Below are 18,938 nucleotides of genomic sequence, written 5' to 3' on the forward strand. Positions count from 1 at the left end.
CCACCTCCTTGTTCTACTCTAGAGAAGGATAGAAACCAAGACAGTTTTTACGGGTCAGCAAAGTACTTCTTTTTTTTCTGGGATCAGTCATATCTGCTGGGAAATTACTCTTCAGATCACAGTCTGCTTTCATGTACCTAGCTCTGAAAACTCTGCTGGGGATATTTCGGTTAGATGTGTTTGTATGTTCATCTCGGTGCCCACCTGCAGTCTCTAAATGCATATTTTATGTCACGGAAGACCCTGAGGAATGATCAGTACCTAAGCAGCTTGCATTGTCAGAGTGCTGCATGATCAATGGTTTAAACACTCAGACTGACCTGAGCATTTAAAATGCTTTAAGAGGTTATGTCACTTGAAGGTTTGAGAAGGGTACCCAACCATACTATATCAATTTTAATGGTATGGGTAGGTTGGGTTTTTATCTTTTTATGACCAGAGGTATTGGTGATTTTTGCTGGTATGATGGTTTTGCAAATCCAGCATACTTTCTCAGTAACCTCTTTTTCTGGCCTTTGAGTTAGGTTTTCTGTTCAGTATCCTCTTGAATTGTATGTTCTTGTATGCGTCGCCGATTTGCTCTTGGATAATGTTAGTACGTAGCCAGGACAGTGTTCTGCACCTTGAATTATCAAGCTGTGTCAAAGAAAGAGAGTACTAATTGCTAATAAAGATACTACAATCCCTAGCAGCTTAACAACACAACTTCTGCAGCTACTTGCATCGTCAGCTACTGTCTGTCTCTCCCAAATACTTCTGTGCTTGAGGCAAGAATCAGTGAGTCAGATTCTTTGGCTCATGTTACACAAGCCAGGTTAAGTAGGCTGCTCTGTCTTGAGTGGATTTCTAGATTTATTAACATCTGTAGCAGTTATTTAAAGTACCATTTATTAAAACTTGAAGGAAAAGTACTTCTTACTTAAATGAGACCAAGAGTTATCTCATAAATTTTAGAAGGGTGCTACTCTTGTGTACGGTGACATTTGCTAATCTCTACCACAAGTAGTATCTTCAGTTAATTCTTGTTCTGACACAGAAGCACTGCAAAAATAGCTGGTGATAAATGCTGATTTTAACATTTCCATACATCTGCATATTCAAATGTGTTTTGTTCTGTTCCAGAGTCACGTTATGGGTAAGTGGGAGGGGTGGATTGGAACATCTCTCATTTTTGAGTGGACAGAATGAAGACTCCTGTGATTCTCCTCATGGTGTTTATCCCTTCCCTTTACCCGTACATGACGCAGACCCCTCACTTCTTGTCATGACGGTGATCCTGCACAAAACCCTCAAAAACTACCTAAACCTGATAATAATGTTTCTTATATAAATTACGGGTTTCTGGCATGGTGATTCTATTAAATTAGAAAGTAGTCTTAGGATATAGTCACATAGTCATGGTAGGAGCTCTGGTGACTTGGGCTTCTTGCATCACATTCAGGGGCTTTGTGTTGCTCTTTAATTATGCTCTTCCATCTCTCTGGGATCTCCTAGCCCATTTTTGAGCTACTGGATCATTTCCTCACTTTAATTTAATTTTTAAATCTACTTCTAAAAATGTAGCGAAGTTTCTCCAAAAAGTACTTCAGGATGATGCAAGTAAAGGAGTATTTTTGAAGAGGGCTATGAGTAATGACTTTATTTTCATGCTTTATAAAGTTACTAATCTTTGATATAACAAACATAATTTATCACTGTTACTACTTTTATGTGATGTGGTTATTTAGTAGTAAATGTACATCTGGAACAGCTTGCACTCCTCTGGTTTCATGCCACATCTGCCTTTAAAATTATCTTTATTCTCAAAATGCGTGCATTTTTACAACACAGTCCAAATAATTTTCATAATTATATTCCTTAAAGAACTCAAGTCATACTCTGAAGGCTTTAATCCTCTGATTGAGAACATAAAGGCAGCATGTTCTGGCATATTTCCTTAGAGTTTGCATATTCGGTAAGGTATTTTTCACTTTATTGACTCATCGTTAGTCCTACATTGAAGAGAAGTCTGTGGATATTATTGAGCACTAGGACTAAACTCACATTTACAAAAAAAAAAATGAAATGTCAGCAAATTTTACACCAGTGCCATGCCACAGTTACTGTAGACTGGATCTGGGCCTGTTTTTTGACGTTCTGACATTCAACTATTAGATGATATGTGGTTTCCAAGCTCCAAAAGAACAGGTTCTGGCAGATTTGGCTTCTTATCTTCTGTCCTCTCTGAGCTGTGAAAGAGAGATTGCGGAGCTGCTTCCAAACACAACAGTGATTATTTGCCAAAAGGAATGCAGCACATAGAGAAATGCATTAAACAACAGAACCCTACTTTTGCTGTAATTAAGCAGAACTTTATTTCAGGTAGGTCCAGTGTATTTCAGATCATTTTTCAACTCCAAGAGCTTTGAGGGTGTCTGTTTACATCACATTAATCCTGCTCACAGTGAGACCAACGAGTTGCACTTTTAGGACGAGGAGTTAGCCTAATTTTTAAGCATCTGACATTTGTTAGCAGAACCTTTGTGTGTGCTAGCCTTAGGCTGCTGACAGTTTTTCTTTCTTTCTGTCTTTGCCAGATGGGCTGGCCAAGAGGAAAACTTAAGCATTACTGCATCTTACTAGACATCAGAGAGTCAGTGTGGAGTGACAGGTTGCAAATACCTCAAGCCAGGGTAAGCTTCAGTCAGAGCACAGACATCTGAAAGCTCAGCTGTAGGCAATGAAGCCCACAGAAATGGAGGCTCCTTCTTTTCTTCTCACAAATGGCTTGGAGTTTTGCCTTTTCTACCTTGGTCAGTCAGTAGATCTTACAGATTACCAGTCATATGGCAGAAAGCAGTTTATGCAGAGCACTTGTGAAAATAACAGTGCTATCCATTAGCGTGCTTGATTCTTCAGTGGTGGACAGTGGCACCTGGAAGATGGCAGCCTCGGTCATTCCTCTTTTAGGAGACATTCTACCATTTCAGATATCCACTGTGGGAACACATACAGTAGGAATTAGGGTTGTAACAGTTTTACTGATGGCATTGACTTCCTCTTGTTTGCTTGTTTTTAAGCTGAATTAACTTTTCATCTTTATGATTGCATTCAATTGAATACATTGATCTAAAAATGTTTTTGTTTATTTGTTTGTTGAGAAGATGTGAGTTTAAGCAGCAGTGAATGGTTACCTGCACTGACTGTAAAATACATGACTATGCATAAAGCCATAATGCAAATGGAGAATAAATGTGTCAGCACCAGGTTATATGTAAGATCATTCATTTATCCACCTCGGTATTCCCTTGAGTCCCATGGTCTAGTCGTAGGCATAAACTGTACCTTAAAGCTGTTTCCTACACAAATAATGTTTCATTGCTAATTGATGCATGGTGTTAATGTTATCACAGGGAGAATAACAGATACAACAGTTAAAGCTACATTCCGTGAAAATGTTTCAAAAATGAGATCTAAATTGGAAAATGCTGATGACTGAAATATTCTCAGGGAAGGGAGTCCTCTTCGTTAAACTATTCTGTGAGAGATAAAACTTGTTTCTCATCCAATAAATCAGATGTGGATTTGTTTGTACCGTAAAGCATTTCTTGTGATTGTCACATTTTCATATCCATCAAAATACAATTGAACCTACACCCTGCACTAAGGATTGGGGTGAGCCCAGAAATATGGCCCTCCCAGGACTGGTGATAAGATATCCAATTGTGTCAGACTTATTTCCAGAATTGGTCTGCGAACTTATACTCCTAAACTATTATTTACCTAAAAATTAAAAATTACTAATTATCTGAAAAAGCTACCATTTCTGTGTCTTTGCAGTATACCTGATGAATCTTTCAGTGAAAAGCAGTTCCTCTCTCTACACATGTATCTCTTTGCCCCAGTTAGAACTTCTGTTCTAATTCTGTATGGACTAACCCAGCCCCCGCTCTAAATTTCATCATTAGAAAGTATATTGACCAATACAAGGTCAAAGTAAAATCCATGGGAACATAGATTTGGTCTAGTCTATTCGATAGCTTTTTGAACATCCTTTTATTTTAAGGAGGGAATACATTCATAGTCATGTAGCGACTATTTTCATATGCTATGAGAATAAGCTTTGCTCACTGGAGCACAGCTCTTCATACCAGTGGAGACACCACTAACTGGAATCCTACAGTGAAACTTTTAGTCCTAACTGGTGTTTGTGTGAAGAGTGTAGTGATTTGGTGAAAAGTCTTGAGTGCTGAATTTGATGACTCTTGAGATCTTGAAGTGTGAGGAAAGATGATAACAGAACCTTTGTTTTTTCTTTAAGTGCAGTGCTTGCCACTCAAATGAAAGCATTTGACAGGGTACAGGAAAGACATAAAGAGAATTAAAATTGATAAGCCAAACAATTTGGCAAATGTCAGTTTATAACTTAACAGAAAATCAGTCTTTGGGTGCAAAGGGAGGTCTGTGCCTCTTCAACTAGAGTCCAGATTAGAGCTCAATGCTGCAAGGGTGTGGGGAACTTGAGGGTGCGTTCTTCATATCATGCTCAGGGATAACGTGCCCATCTTGACTTCTCTGTGTGGAGGACGAGCCAGCCTCCCCCTCCATCTGCTAGGGAGTCAAGGGGAGCACACTCATGATCCGGTCTCCATTGCTCCTCAGCATGATGTGGTATTTGGCCCTGACCATCCAGCAGGCCTATGTTGCAACATTTGTGGCATTTTGGTTGTTTTTTTCCTCCAGTGTTTGCTTTCACTATGAGACCTAAAAGATGACCTGTCATAATATTCTTCCATCCAAGTGGCTTTACTTTCTGGGAAGTTTATCAAAAAACCAAATTTTTACTGTGACATAAAATTATTTGCAGTGAAAACTATATCGTCTACATCCTGACATGACAGAGAAATGAGTTCATGTCCTCTCTTCTTTTCTTTTTTTAATAGCAAATGTGCTGTCATTCGTGCACAGTCAATGTTCGAATAGCTGAGTGGCTTACTAGAGGTGTTTTATTTTTGTAGCTACAATATCAACTGAGTTAATTATAAACGGGTTGGACTTCTTAACGTTCAACCTTTCCTGCATGAAACCTTTATTAGCACTTGTCAGTTTGGAGGCCTGGCAGTCCAGACAGTGACCTTTATTCTGCTGCTGGTTTAGGCAGGGTTTATCACTCTGACAGAACCTAATTAAAATAGAAAAAAAAAAGTCGGTGAGTGATGTCAGTGAGAAACAGAGAACCAGAATAAGAGCTTTCACTGGCCACAGTACATCTATAACTAGCTGCAGCTCTTCCTTTTTCTTCACTGATGGAGGGAATGCTAGTCTGCCAGCCATTATTCATTCCCAATAAGCAGGGATAATCTTTCTTAATCCCTTGGAGGGGTTTCTATGCAATATGTTCATTCTGAACTTTAAATCATTATTTACGTAGGGCCAGATTCTATCCTTCTTTCCCTGCCAAATAGTAGCTTCCTCTGTTAAAAATGCAATAGTGAGTTAGGACAAGAATGAAGAGAAGTAGGCTCTATGCTGGATCCTTAACCAATGAGTCCAACTATGTGAATTTTCACGTGCAGTTATTTATATTCATGAGCAATGATTTAAACTTTTAATTTTAGTGTCAAATCCTTCCACTTACCTAGTTGAACACAAAGGCCTGTGGTCCATTTTTTTGAAAACTGGAGAAGGAGAAAAGCCTGCAAACTATGCAGATTTTTTTAATGTCCTTTTTTCACAGGTTCAGCTCCTGCCATTGAAACTAAGAGCTTTATGGCCATTTTTGGTTTTTTTTCTGTTAATATACCAGAGTGGTGCTGGATTACTTGTTACTGATATACAGGAGCTACATTGTTGAAGATTCTTTCCAGTATAATAAGATAAATCTTTTTCACTTTGAATAAGCCTGTTAATTGAAGGAGAGTTATTTATTTAGGCAGCTGTGTTCTTCAATTTGACTAATTACATCCTATGCAAAGAATGTTTTGTCAAAAACCCTGACCCAGAGTCCATTAAGAGCTCAGAAATTTCTGAGATAATAGTGAGCTCTGGGAAACATGGGGAACTGAGGGGTTTTATCTTGGTGTTGGTTATTTAAATGCATTTTGAACAAGTAATCTTTTTCCTTGTTAATAATCTAACACTTTCATATGTTACTGATTTTAGTTGATGAAGGAGTTTCCTCTGCTCAGCATGTTCAACATCCATGAAAACCTGCTAGAGGCTTTGTTGGAACTGCAAGCTTATGCAGATGTCCAGGCAGTCTTAGCAAAGTATGATGGTAAGTTCTTATATGTTTCTATTTTATCTATATGGTACACATAGAAGCAATGTTTTTAAGTCAAACTCTTAAAATTTAGGAATCAATGTAATTAAGGCGTTTGGCACAAGCTTCATAGATGCACTTAGGCAGTCCTTAATCCAAAGATTAAACATTGAGCATTTTATCTGCCAGCCTACAGCCTGTTCCCTTGTGGACTTTTCTACGAACGTTGACTTAGTAGCATATAAGTGCTAAACTTTTGAGGAAAACATGGAAAGCTCAGAAGATAGGTGAACTTTTCATGTAATTTTTAGTATTTTTCAGTAAGCATTGGTTTATGCAGCATTCTATCACTTTTTATATTCAAATCACAGCTCCTGCTGACGTCAGCTCTAGCCCTTTGAACTTGAATTCAAGACACCGAGGTCTCAAACAGATAAAGGATAGAGTAAGAAGCCCCAGCTGGCATACTTTGGTTTAAGTTAGATGGGTTTTCCTTGTCCTGCGTAGAAGCTTTGTGACAGAAACAGGAATACAGTCCAGTTCTCTTGAGCAGCATTCATCAACCTGCACAGTGCCACTTTTTATCCTCATCCTGTAGCCCCTGGCTTACTCACTATCAGCATGCCAGGTTCTGCAACAAGTGAATCAGGAATCCTGCAGCCATCAGTTCCCTGATGTGTTACTACACAGTCCTTATTCATCCTCAGAGAAATCTCATTCTATGCACTGTAGTATGGCAAGGGAGTTTATGAAAGGCATGAATCAAATAGCTGAATTAAGTGAAACAGGAAGCCTTGATTTTGAGATTTCTTAACTCTATATTGATCTTGTAGCCTTTAAATGTTGTTAATTACTAGCTCTTACAGCCTTTCTGGTGTTTTTTGAACAGATATTTTAAAGCTTGTAACTTCTAGAGTTTTTGAAAAGGTAGGTGGATATCTTTTGAGGTACTGTTGTATAAATGTCTACTAGTATGGGCTCTGGAGCGTATATCCACGATGCTTTGGCCACTGTTTCTCTTGGATTCTTTGAAGGACTTAGCATCCTTTCCAGCCTGCACTTGTCGATCTTCTGTTCCATTTGTCTACTGAATTTTCTTCTACTGCCATTGTGCATGGTCACTTTCAGCTTCTTATTGCTCCCAGTTCCTACCAGAGGCTTCTTGTTCAGCTAGTACTGCTCAATTCCCATTCTTATGCCCTAACTACCTATCCCAATCTTCTCTTCAGGACAGTGATGGTCATGATATATCACCTCACCCACTTTCCAAGTCCTGTCTTACCAGACATCTTTTCCATCTTCTCCTTTCATTGTGGCTTCTACATCCTCTTCATTTGACATTCTCTGCTGCACAGCCTGGGTGCCAAAAAGCAAAACAGGAAGAGCCCACACAGACAGAGGCATCTCACTGTCAGCCCCAGTATTTGACCCCATGTTGTCATGTGGAACAGTCACAAAGTGTAAGTTTAAGGAGTACTGAGGCATATGTACTTGATAAGCAAAGAATCTTTGGAGGGTATAACCAAAAAAATTGCAGAAGCTTCCACTGAATATGTGCTGACTGCTTTCTTTTTATGTCTTATAACTTAGGAAATTAAGATAAATTTTAATGAGGCTGGCAATAGACCTTTGGCTTGATACTAACACAATCATCCTGCCAAAGTTCAGACCCCTGCAGTAGACTCTGACAGAGCTGAGGTTATTTAATGAAAGATAAATAAGCAGCTGATTACAGGCAACATTAAAGATAGTCACTGGTACCAGTCCAGCCTGGAATGTTTTCCACTCTTTCTGGAGTCAGATCATTCTAAGCAGAGATCACAGTGTCACCCAGACCCTTGAGTACTGCCATCCAGTAGCAGTAATGACTCTCAGAGAGGTCTTGGTTGTGCTTAGTCTGGTTGAAGAAATCTGCAGTTAAAGTATCAGAGTCTTTCTTGTAGCTCCTTTTATTTCAGTATTTCCTGGATTACACCAGTGTAGATCCCCATGGACTTCATTTTGGCATGTTAAGGAGCGTGTAAATAGAAATTACCATTTTTATGCCCCAGACACCACAGAACATTGGCGCCTTCTAGTCTTTAATGTAGTTATGAGATAATAATGACCCTGGGAGATAGCAGAACTGTGACAGAACAGAGAATTAAGCCATGCACTCCCAAATTCCAGACTAAACTCCTATGCCAGCTCTACTTCTGCACAGTGAAGCACTGATCCCTAGTTTTAAACAATACCATGATGGCACTTTGTGTCATGGAAGTTGATAAAGCTTGAAAGCATGTTTTGTTTTCTAAAAAACATCTCACAGAGTCAAAACTGAGGTCGTAAACATAAGAAGTGAGGCTTTTCAATGTAAAACTCTTCTTTGTCTGTTTGAACACATGCAGTTTGAACTCATGCTTTGCCATATATAAACAAAGGTGTGTATATAAACTAGGTATGCACAAGGACTCGGCAACCACAGGCTTAACCAGTATAACCCTTGCAGTTCATGAGTCTCTGAAGGCCCATCTCAGGGAGTCTCAGCTCATTTTAGAACTCATCAGTTTCATGTGTTGTAAGATTTATTGGAATATAAAGCAATGAACTCATTTATGCTTTCCTATCTGCAGTTTCTGTTGGTCCCACTCCACTGCCTTTTTTTGACTAAAAATAAAGGTGATTTATTGTATTTTGATAACATATGAACAAATAATTTCCTTGAGCAGTCTGCCCCCACCCTGGGCTAAAAAAATGGATCACATTATGTGCAACATCAGCCTCTGCAAGCAGGCACACTGCTTTACCAAAAGCCATGTGTTAAATTGTGTTTATATTATGTACCTGGCAACAGAGCTGATGTCCATACTCATTATTCATGGAAAAAGGGCCTCATTAGTGGGAAGGCATGCACTGTTGCTGAGCCACATCATTATAGTTTCAGAGTTCAGTGCCTGTCAATAGAGTGCAGATGACCTAAATACTGGTGAATTCTGAAAGGATATTTGGCTCTGATTTGACACATATCCGTGTTATTTACAGCAGAAATAGTTATGACTGCTAAAGAGACTCTTCTTGATGGAATAAGCTTCTGGTATTCTTAGTAGATAAAGTTTCTTTGCTCTTCTTTCCTTGCTTTTTAAACAGATTGTTTTCCGGTGGAGTAGGTCTGCTTGTGATGCTTAGAGCAAATGATAATTATGAACTTCCCTGGGCAGCCAGTTGCTGTGATTGTTGTTATCTGGTAACCTGGGCACTGTGTGAACACTCAGACCTTTCTGGCAATTGAAAGTCAAATTTAAAAAGAATGGATGCCTATTTATTTAGTCATAGTGATGCAGTGGTTCCTCCCTAAACCTGTCCTTGCTTTCCTTTTTTATAATGACCGAGTTTTCCAGTGAGACTATAAGCCTTCTGGTTTGCAGGAGGACCACCTTATACAGATTCCCCTTTTACTTACACATTTGTGAAGAAGGAGAAAGACCATTTCACATTGTAGACAGAGTCCCAACACTTGTGAAGATAATTTAGACCAAAGGATATATAGAAAGTGGTTTTTAAATACAAACGGCCTCATTCTGCTCTAGGGTATGACACTTCTTTATTTGATAATGCCTTGTTTCAAAAAATCCTACTTTAAGTTAGTGTCAGATCAAAATGCAAGCCTTTGAAGAAACATGTTAGAAACAGTCTTCTTTACCTTGGTATAATTTCGACTTAGTGAAATCCAAACAGTTAATGTAGAGAAATTAGTTCTCTAAATTGTAGCCTGTTCAGGGCTACTCTCCTTTCTTCAATCCCCTTCTATCCAATTTCTTCTTGTCCCTACAGTCTTAGGAAATGTGTAATTCTACTTACACTGAATTTGAATGCATTAGTTTTGTAGTGAGCTGCAGATTGATGAACCATTTGCATGGAGTCGTCAGTTATATTAGCTATGGTCTCCAGGGTTTTTGTATGTGTGTGTATATAGTTGAGATCACAGCTCACTCCATCAGTTTCATTACTTGCCATGATTATGTTTGGTAGTTTTGAGAAGATGCTCTACCTGAAGGAGCTAACTGGGTAGATGGTCTAAGTGCAAGAAAGGGTTTTCTTCTGAGTTAAAGATGTAGCAAGTGGCAGCATAGAAGCAACCATTACTTCATGCACAGTATTTTATAATACTTCTGTTTCTCTGAAAGAGAGACCTTAACAGAAGGTTCATTTTAGTAAAGGTCATACCAAAGCCTAGTCTACCTTCTCCAAGAGATGCAAAGCAGGTAAGACCTCCAGCTTGTGTACAGCAGTATCAAGAGAATAGCTTGTCTTTTTTCCCATTATATCTTTTTCAGCTTCTGCTTCTAAGAGCTAGATTCTTTCCTCCATGTCAAAATCACTTGTCACTGCCGCTAGGTCTCTGCATCAGTTCTGTGTCTGTTCGTACCATCTGGTCTCTTTTTTTGCAGTATGATTCTGTGGGCTTTTTTGTTTCTCCTGCTTGTGCAAAAGCACAAAAAGTCTAAACTAATTATACTAATCTTGCTCTTTCTAATCTCCTATAGAAGAAATTATTCCTTCTGCTTCATATACATTTAGGATTGAACTTCGTCACATCAAAGGGACTGACACCTGCCTGGTCACCGAGACATTCATCTCAGCAGGAGCTGGATATGAAGTGTTTACAACCAGCAGTGACCCTCAAAATCTTTCTGTAACTGAACAATTTAAGATTTAGTTGTGGTCATGGCAAAATAAGCACTTCTTGTTTGTGCTGAAATGTTTTTTCCCATCCTATCAGGGGACCAAAGTCCAGGCCTTAACATACGTAGTGGTGATGTGTTTGTGTTTGTTTGGGTGTTTCCCACCACTAAAGAAGAATGTCAGGGGTACAGAGAATAGAAACTGGTTTGTTTTGCAAGCACAAAGTGAGCGTTAGATCACTGTGTTCATAGTTTTGCTCCCTCCAGCATGTTTTCTACCACGTTTTGTGGAAAAATGCAATGACTGTTCTCATGGGAGATAATACCACAGGATATTAGATATTTTTGACAAAGTGTTTTTCCCCTGATGTTCAGTTCATACTTTCCTTTATTGAATTCTATCCCATTACTCTTGCCTTTAACCATTTGTATTGCTTTCTTCCTTAACATTTGTGTCTTTATAGATTACTGCATCTCTCTTCTGTCATCACTGATCCAGCCTGCACATACTTATTTGCCAGAGCTCTTTCAATCTTCCCCATAAGCAATTTTCTCTGTCACCTGTGCAAGAGCTGACATTCCAGCCTGCAGGTGCTGAGAATGGGAGGTGTCCTGTCCTGACAGGGCAAGTGTTGGCCCATCACTGAAACACCAGAGCCTACAGACAGACTGAGGGAGAAAATCAGAGCTAGGGTTCACCCCCAAGCCATAGCACAATATATGTCCTGTGTTCCTCCATTTTTTGTTTTACCTCTTCGCATAACTTCTTCCAGTTTGTTGATATACTTTCAGTTACATATTTGGAAATACGTGAATGATTCCAGCAGCTCAATGTGGTCTCCCTCCTGTGCTGTATGAGGAAGATCTGGCAGTTTGACTGGAAGGATCTTACTATGTAAATTATGGCCCCAGACCTACTGCTTATTTCACTTACCTGAAGTTAAGCCCATAGAAATCTGTATTGTTGACTTGGGAATAACATACACTTTAGAGTCAAAATAAGGAATAATTTCTCATCATTGACTTACATTTTGTATTTATTAATGACTAAATCAATTGCAACATGCCTGTCTCTTCATGTTTAGGGCCTTCCGATGACTGGGATAGGGGATGTTTCACCAGTCCGTATCCAGATTCATCGTTTCTTGGTTTAGTTGCTATTTTATAAGAACAACAGATCTCATGACCTATTTAGATGATATATGACATGTTCTGGATACCTTTAATCACAGAAGTAGTGATACTATGGTTGCAAGTCTCTATCCATAGCATCTTTCCATTAGTCCACTCTCAAAAGCAATTGCTTATGAAGCAAATGACCTGTAAGAATTTGCTTTCCCAACTCTCCCCATAGGTGACAGGCTAATCGAAAGAAAATGCTCATAAATTAAGTCTAGATTGTTTTATATTCGGTTTAAAGACACAAGCAGTAAGGAAGAAGAAGAGCCTTTTATAGATTGACACATCAGATATTATTAAGCAAAAATGTCCTGATGATTTTGACAACAGAATAGCAGTCATATCTTTCAACACATTGTGGGAGCTCCACAAGTAATCACAGGAGGGTGGGAAACAGTATATGTGAAGATATTTTGCCAGATGGCTCACAGAGCTGGACACAGTCATTTATGAAAAGCTTCACTTTGGTTCCTGACAGAGCACGTATCTCCTAGGGCTAGTTTAGACTCGATTCCCTTGCTAAATGCAAGTTGTAACCAGACATAATTGTTTTCTGCTTTTCTCTAAAATATGAGGGTCCAGTTTCGCAGATGAAGCCTAAATTACGTGATGATTTTAAAGTATTGTAGTGATCAGACCGGAATATAGCAGAACCAAGTACTTACGGTATAATATGGAGCAAACAAAAAACAGAATACTTTTGGAGGGAGGTGGGCATGGACCTACTGAAGAGTAGGGAGTGAGGGTTGTCTCCACAGCAACATAAACATGAACATTTGTGCGTATTTCTTCCATTGCCAAGGGACTATAGACATTATCCTCAATTACCCTGCTTGCTCATTAGGAGCATAGTACTGGTAGAGGCCTCCTGGGTGAGTCACGTCCCCACTGCTGCATTCCTACATGACATTACCCCCTCCATGAGCTGAGCAAGCTCCATCCTACAATTAGCTATTTTGTTTGCCCCAGTATTCTACCTGGAAATCTGTCTCAAAAATTCACTTCTTGGAAACCTTCTTTTAATCTTCAGCCTAAATTTAATTCTGAACTGTTTATTCTTGTGCCAACACAATCCTTTACCTAAGCAGCCTTTCTCCTTTCCTGGTGTTCCTTGTGGGTATGCATAGGGAACAGTTGCATCTCTTCTCAGACTTTATTTTATTTGGATTGTTACAAAAACAGTCCAGTCTTTCTGTTTGCTTTTGTAGTTCTTGACCGTGGGTGATCAGACTTGAACACAGCATTCCTTGAGAAATCCCATTTCTTCTGCAGGAATGAGTCAGGTGCTGTACCTGAGCCTTACCTCACCTCACCACATTTCCCTTCCATGCAGATGTCAGCAGTTCATTGTGGATCATCCTGAAGTCTGTTTACACAGATGTTTCCAGCTCAGGAGCACTTACTTCCTACTGGAAGATACAGTTTTGAGATACGGTGTTTTGTTTTAGTATATTTAACCCTGTATCAAGCTCAGTTCCTACTCTATGGTGTAATAATCTCTTAGCCAGGACTTGTAACGTTCTGATGCAGAAACTAGCCTTTATACACATAGTTAGAGGGGTTTTGTGTGTTGAGTCGCCTTATTGTTTAACCTCGTGCATTGTGTATGAGCAGCTGAATTGCCATTTTCCTGCTGTCATTCTGGCATACCCGCTTTCTTGAATGAAATTGAGCCAGCAGCTTTCATCTGCATAACAACTGTTTTTCTTCTGCTGCATCAGTTACATACTCCAGACCTCTTGATTCCTCCCAGTTTTCAGTTCCTTCAAACACACAGAAAAGTGAAGTGGTGCTCTCACTGCATTATTTGAAGAAGTCTGGATGAACATTCTCTTCTTGCTCCTTTTGTGATATGTGGAGTTTGCCTTTTTCCTGGGAAAATGTGTTTCCAGGGACTTCTACAAGAGGAAGACCTCTTGTTCTGTGTCATTCATGCACAGTTTTGTAAAAATCAGATTCTGAGCCAATGTTACTTGGTTTAAACTGATGCAGGGGAGTGAGGTAAAGGTGCCTTGATGGCCCAGAGATCCACAGGTAAGGGAAAAATAAGGTACTCTGTTGACCAATTGAAAACCTTGTAAGTGACAACACATCGTTGGTTTTGGGTTTGGTTTTTGTTTTGTTTTGTTGGTTTTTTTTTCCATTCCTCTACCTTTCACTCAGTTTATGATTTTATGAATAAGGTTTATACTGAAAGACAGAGACCGGTGTGTTCTGAAAAAGGTCATTTCTGTTTACTGAAAATAACTTTTAACTCCTAATGTTAAGGAAAACCTGGTATAAGCTGGGTTATTGAAAGTGTTTATAACTATTTTCTCTTTCTGTCATTAAGATGTGCTCATGTCTGTGTCAGTAGCTAGATTCTATTACTGTAGTAATTAACATATCTATCACCCAGACTGCTTCGCATACTGTTGATTTTAATTACTTTAGTCCCTACAATTACATACTCCAGTGGAATTACAGTTGAAATATATTACACGGGAGCCTCCAACAAGATCTTTACATCTCATACTTGAAGTACATGTACATAAAAAGACAATAGAGGGGATTTAACAGGTAGCATTTTCAAAGTGCCTCAGTCATTCTGGCAACATTTTCTGTGTAACAGAACAACCTTCTACTTGGTTGATAATGAGTGAAGGATGGTGACTGGAGAGATAAGACTTGCTTGTCCTCTTTAACTGCTTTTTGGAGCCCTGTCTTGCAAGGCACAATAAATCGTTCAGTAAATCATAAGTTTCTCTTAACTCTAAAATTACCAACCTCCGTGGTAATTTTGTCTTTCTAATCAACTTTATTGACAAAGTAGGGGATAGATAGATTCTTAGAACGATAGTCAGATTAGCTGCTCTTCATTTTCACATGGGTCCACTCCAGTGCCTTGTGTTTACTACGCTATGTATTTGCAGTTTAATATAGGAAGCTATAATATTATCTCAGGGCCTAATGCTTCCTATCACTGACTGTTTCATTGGCATTTATTTACAGTACTGGACAGGCAGTGTGCAGAAGTGTTTGCAGAATCCAGGCTTTAGTGGGGGTTGTTCTTTTTTAAAAAAAAATCATTTAGCTGTAACCTTTAACTTTTTAATGCTGGAATACTTTAGTCACTAGATAATATGTGTCTGCTGGGTAGATTACTGGTGTGGAAGTCAATTCTTCTCTGTAGCAGTGGGAACACATCTATAACTCAAATCTGTTAAGCAGCATTTCTCTTTACCTTTTGGATGCTTTGTGCCAATCTGCTGGTAGAGAACAGGTATAAATGAAGTTGAACTAATGGGTTAAGACAGGTTTATGACTCTATTGTGTCTGTGGCACAGCATAAAATGTCTGTCTGGTGAATATTTTGGTCCAGGATTTCCTTACGAGACAAAGGACCTTATTTTACTGTTGATCTTTAATTGCCATAAATCTAGTGGTTGTTTGCTTACAGGTCAAATCTGTTATTCCTTAAATAGCTGTCTTAACTTGCATAGCTGCCACATATTCATTTTAGACAATTACTTCTGAGTGAAAACAAGAGGAGTGAATAAGATAGCCCTCAGCTATTACTTAGAAGTTGTGTGAACTATGGAAAAATTCATGTATCCCAAGTTACCGATACATTTATGTATGAAGTAATGAATTCTTTCATTATGTCTCTGTCATGTCACTCTTTGAATTAGTTCTCTAATGAACCCAGTTGCTGCTTAAATAGCAGTTCCAGGTTTTAAAGCCTGTATATTGGGTGGAAATTTAAAAATCCTTGTGACATGGGAGTACAAGTCCCAAGATTAGAACATATTCTGAATTCACTTAATAATTTTGCACATGCATACTTTGAAGTATCAAACGCTTTTCTTTCTTCCAATTTCTAAATCTTCAGATGTTTACTTTTTTTCTTTCTTTTCAACAGATATAAGCTTACCAAAATCAGCAACAATATGTTACACAGCTGCATTGCTCAAAGCCAGAGCTGTCTCTGACAAGTAAGTGCATAGGAACTAATGTCCAACAAAATTCCTGATTTAACTCGGGTTTTCTCTTAGCTGAGCCCACACCCTAACAATCTGCTGGGTTAGCAGGAGAATTCAGTCCTGCTGTAAAATCGTAAAATTACTTTATATATAAGAAAAATTTGAAGTGATCAAACATTGCACTTCAAATATTACAGAAGAAAAGAAGAGAAAGAGCATAAATTCAATTCTTGTTTCAGTTTCATGTATACTGTCTGGGTGAGCTTTGGCTTCCTAGATAGTATAATGATGATGCAACTAAAAGGTGGTGTGTGGCTGAACCTCTTCAACTTTGCATAAACCTGACCACAAAAAGGTAATAAATAGATGTGGATGCACTGTTAGCAATGTCATTTTATAAGTACTGTCAGAAGACTGCTCATCTACTTAAATAGTGGCAGGTGGATTTAGCGTTACTATGTCAGGGCTTCTGAGAGGTAGATGATGTTCAGATTTTTAGAGACACGAGTATCTGCTCATTCCTGTTACGGTTTTCTCTTGGGTCTCAACCTTTCAAGGTGCTGAGCACATCTACTTGATGCCTGTGGACTTGAGAGCACTGGCCTGCTCTGAAAGAGTGCTCAACTCCTTGTGAGATAGAGCTCAAAAGATCCCAATTCTGCTCTCAGATGCCTTCACACAAATCCCAGGCAGAGTTGTGTCTGTGCATCTGAGGGTCGAATGCCTCCCTAAAGTTGGAAAGCAAGTAGAGTGGAAAGCCATTTTCTTGACTGACATCCTGACAGTTTTTGCTTTTGAAGTGTATGTACACAACAAGATCTAAGTAATTTTTCTTTCATTCTTTTTATCCTGTAGATCGCCAGTACCTACTGCAACATCTTTCCTCCCTACACAGCGACTCCAGCTTGGGAGGGCAGGGCTAAGGTTGTCACAGCTTTCCCTGTGGTGTCTGCCTGCCAAGTACAGCTCTGGAGTTAGCCGTGGGGTGTGAGGTGAGAAAGAGATTGCATGGTCTGGTTTTTCATTCACTGGGGCAGATGATTTGCCCACAGTTTGGGCATGCTACCCTCAATGGTGCTGCGGCCAGTAGACCACCCGCTACTGCTGCTGCATCGTGCTTCCATCCCAACCTGACCCAGGGGCATTGGGTTGGGAACCTCCCTAAAACCTTCCCGAACCTGTTTTTCATAGAAACCCTCCAACAATAATTTGGCATTGTTTTTTTATTTTTGCTTTTCTTTTTTCTGCGACTTCAGCCTTGAATATGCCCCTTAGCAAGGTACCTAGACCAAATTTAGATTAGTGACAGAGAAAGGACTGTTTGAACTGACTTTCTGGTATAATTAGATGAAAACATGCTTTCCACTTCTGCTGGGATTTTCGTTGGCCTTGATATAATAGATCATTCAGTGTTTCCACTTGCTATGGAAGTTTGGAGAACATAGGAAGTTGACTCAGTTTGGGCCCATGTTCTAGATTCCTTTTCTGGCTTTTTCTTACTAGCGTTTCTGACCTGCTGTGTTTGTTTCTTTGCTTTTGCAGATTTTCTCCAGAGGCTGCCTCAAGGCGAGGGTTGAGTACTGCAGAGATGAATGCAGTAGAAGCTATTCACAGAGCAGTAGAATTTAATCCACATGTGCCAAAAGTGAGTATGGAGAAAGCGTTATTGTAGCTTTAAGACTGCTGAGGACCTAACTCCTGATTTCTCTGTTAGATTAATGAGTGATGTTGTGGAAAGGGGAGCAAACAATGGGAAGGGAAAGAAGCTGATAGTATGCACAGGTATTTTTTTGTTTGGTATTTCATATTCAGTGCCTTCTACTCTGGAATGTACAGCTTGAAATCTTAGCTGGAGTACTCTGTATAAGCGACACCTACATGGTGGACTGCAGTAGTAGACACCACCAAATGCTATGCTGCACGACAGAGCCATACGTAACGACAGATTATTGTTAACCTGTTTGGAGTTCATGGTGTGCTTCATATAAGTTGCATTAGTAACTCCTTATGCAGCACCCCGTCATTAAGTTAAAGCTCAGAGATGAAGAATTGCTGAGAACTACAAAGTAAAAGAAGGGATTTATGTTCTAATTCCCTAATCCCCTCTCTAGATGCATATCTCAGCAGTAACAATCTTGCCCATGGGCTACGAAAGGCTAATGTATTTTATTATTTCATCACCTGATACTCAGTATTGCAGTCAGTAAGTTCACGGAAAAGGCAAACTAGAGGCAGATGCTTTTTGGCCTTTGGAGATCTGCCTCTGAACCTCACCCCACAAACCTTTGGACCAGTATTCCACTTTGAAAGTGCACAGCCCCCACTGGAGAGCGGAAGATTGGTGTATGTTAATGTGGAGCGCCTATTCATTAGGTACAGCTGAACACCAAGTCTGGTCAAGATAAACCCAAAACCTCTCCCATATGTACACACGGCTTGCAGAAAGTTCATTCCCTTGCATTGCAGGAATTAAATATTTTCTCTGTGAGCTGTATCTGTTATGCCAACCACTAAATAGCATGGTTTAGCTATCTGAAAGTTAGGCTGTTTGTTTAATAAAATCATCTAGACTTCCTCTACAGGCAGTGGAAAGAAGGAACTATCTTAGACATCTCTAGACAGACTTTCCCTCCGAGGTGCCTGTTTCTACATTGACTATGAAAGGAGCAACTATTTTCCAGTAAAAGCCTGGTTTTTAGACAACAGGATTTAGGTGAGATAAGTCCCTTTGTATTATTAGCTGATCTACTTTTGTGCCAAGCTATAAAATGAAAATATTAAATGAAGTTTAGTTCCAGGACTGCTTCTGTGGAGTTCTGTTTACTTTCTTCCATCCCAGTGGTTCTTGCACCAACACAACCATTCATATTTCTCTTTTGCCTGGTTGCCTGTTTA

General features: G+C 39.3%; 1 protein-coding gene across 1 annotated transcript in view; it reads left to right on the plus strand.

Moving 5' to 3' along the window:
• ST7 (suppression of tumorigenicity 7) overlaps positions 1 to 18,938 on the plus strand; it is a 64,960-nt gene that overhangs the window by 25,776 nt on the left and 20,246 nt on the right. The window contains exons 8-10 of the mRNA XM_010186952.1: positions 6,142 to 6,256; positions 15,983 to 16,055; positions 17,586 to 17,688. Of these exons, the coding sequence (XP_010185254.1) occupies positions 6,142 to 6,256; positions 15,983 to 16,055; positions 17,586 to 17,688 (291 nt within the window). The remainder of the gene's footprint in view (positions 1 to 6,141; positions 6,257 to 15,982; positions 16,056 to 17,585; positions 17,689 to 18,938) is intronic.

This window comes from Mesitornis unicolor, unplaced genomic scaffold (assembly GCF_000695765.1).
Source record: "Mesitornis unicolor isolate BGI_N332 unplaced genomic scaffold, ASM69576v1 scaffold25816, whole genome shotgun sequence".
NCBI classification, from domain to species: domain Eukaryota; kingdom Metazoa; phylum Chordata; class Aves; order Mesitornithiformes; family Mesitornithidae; genus Mesitornis; species Mesitornis unicolor.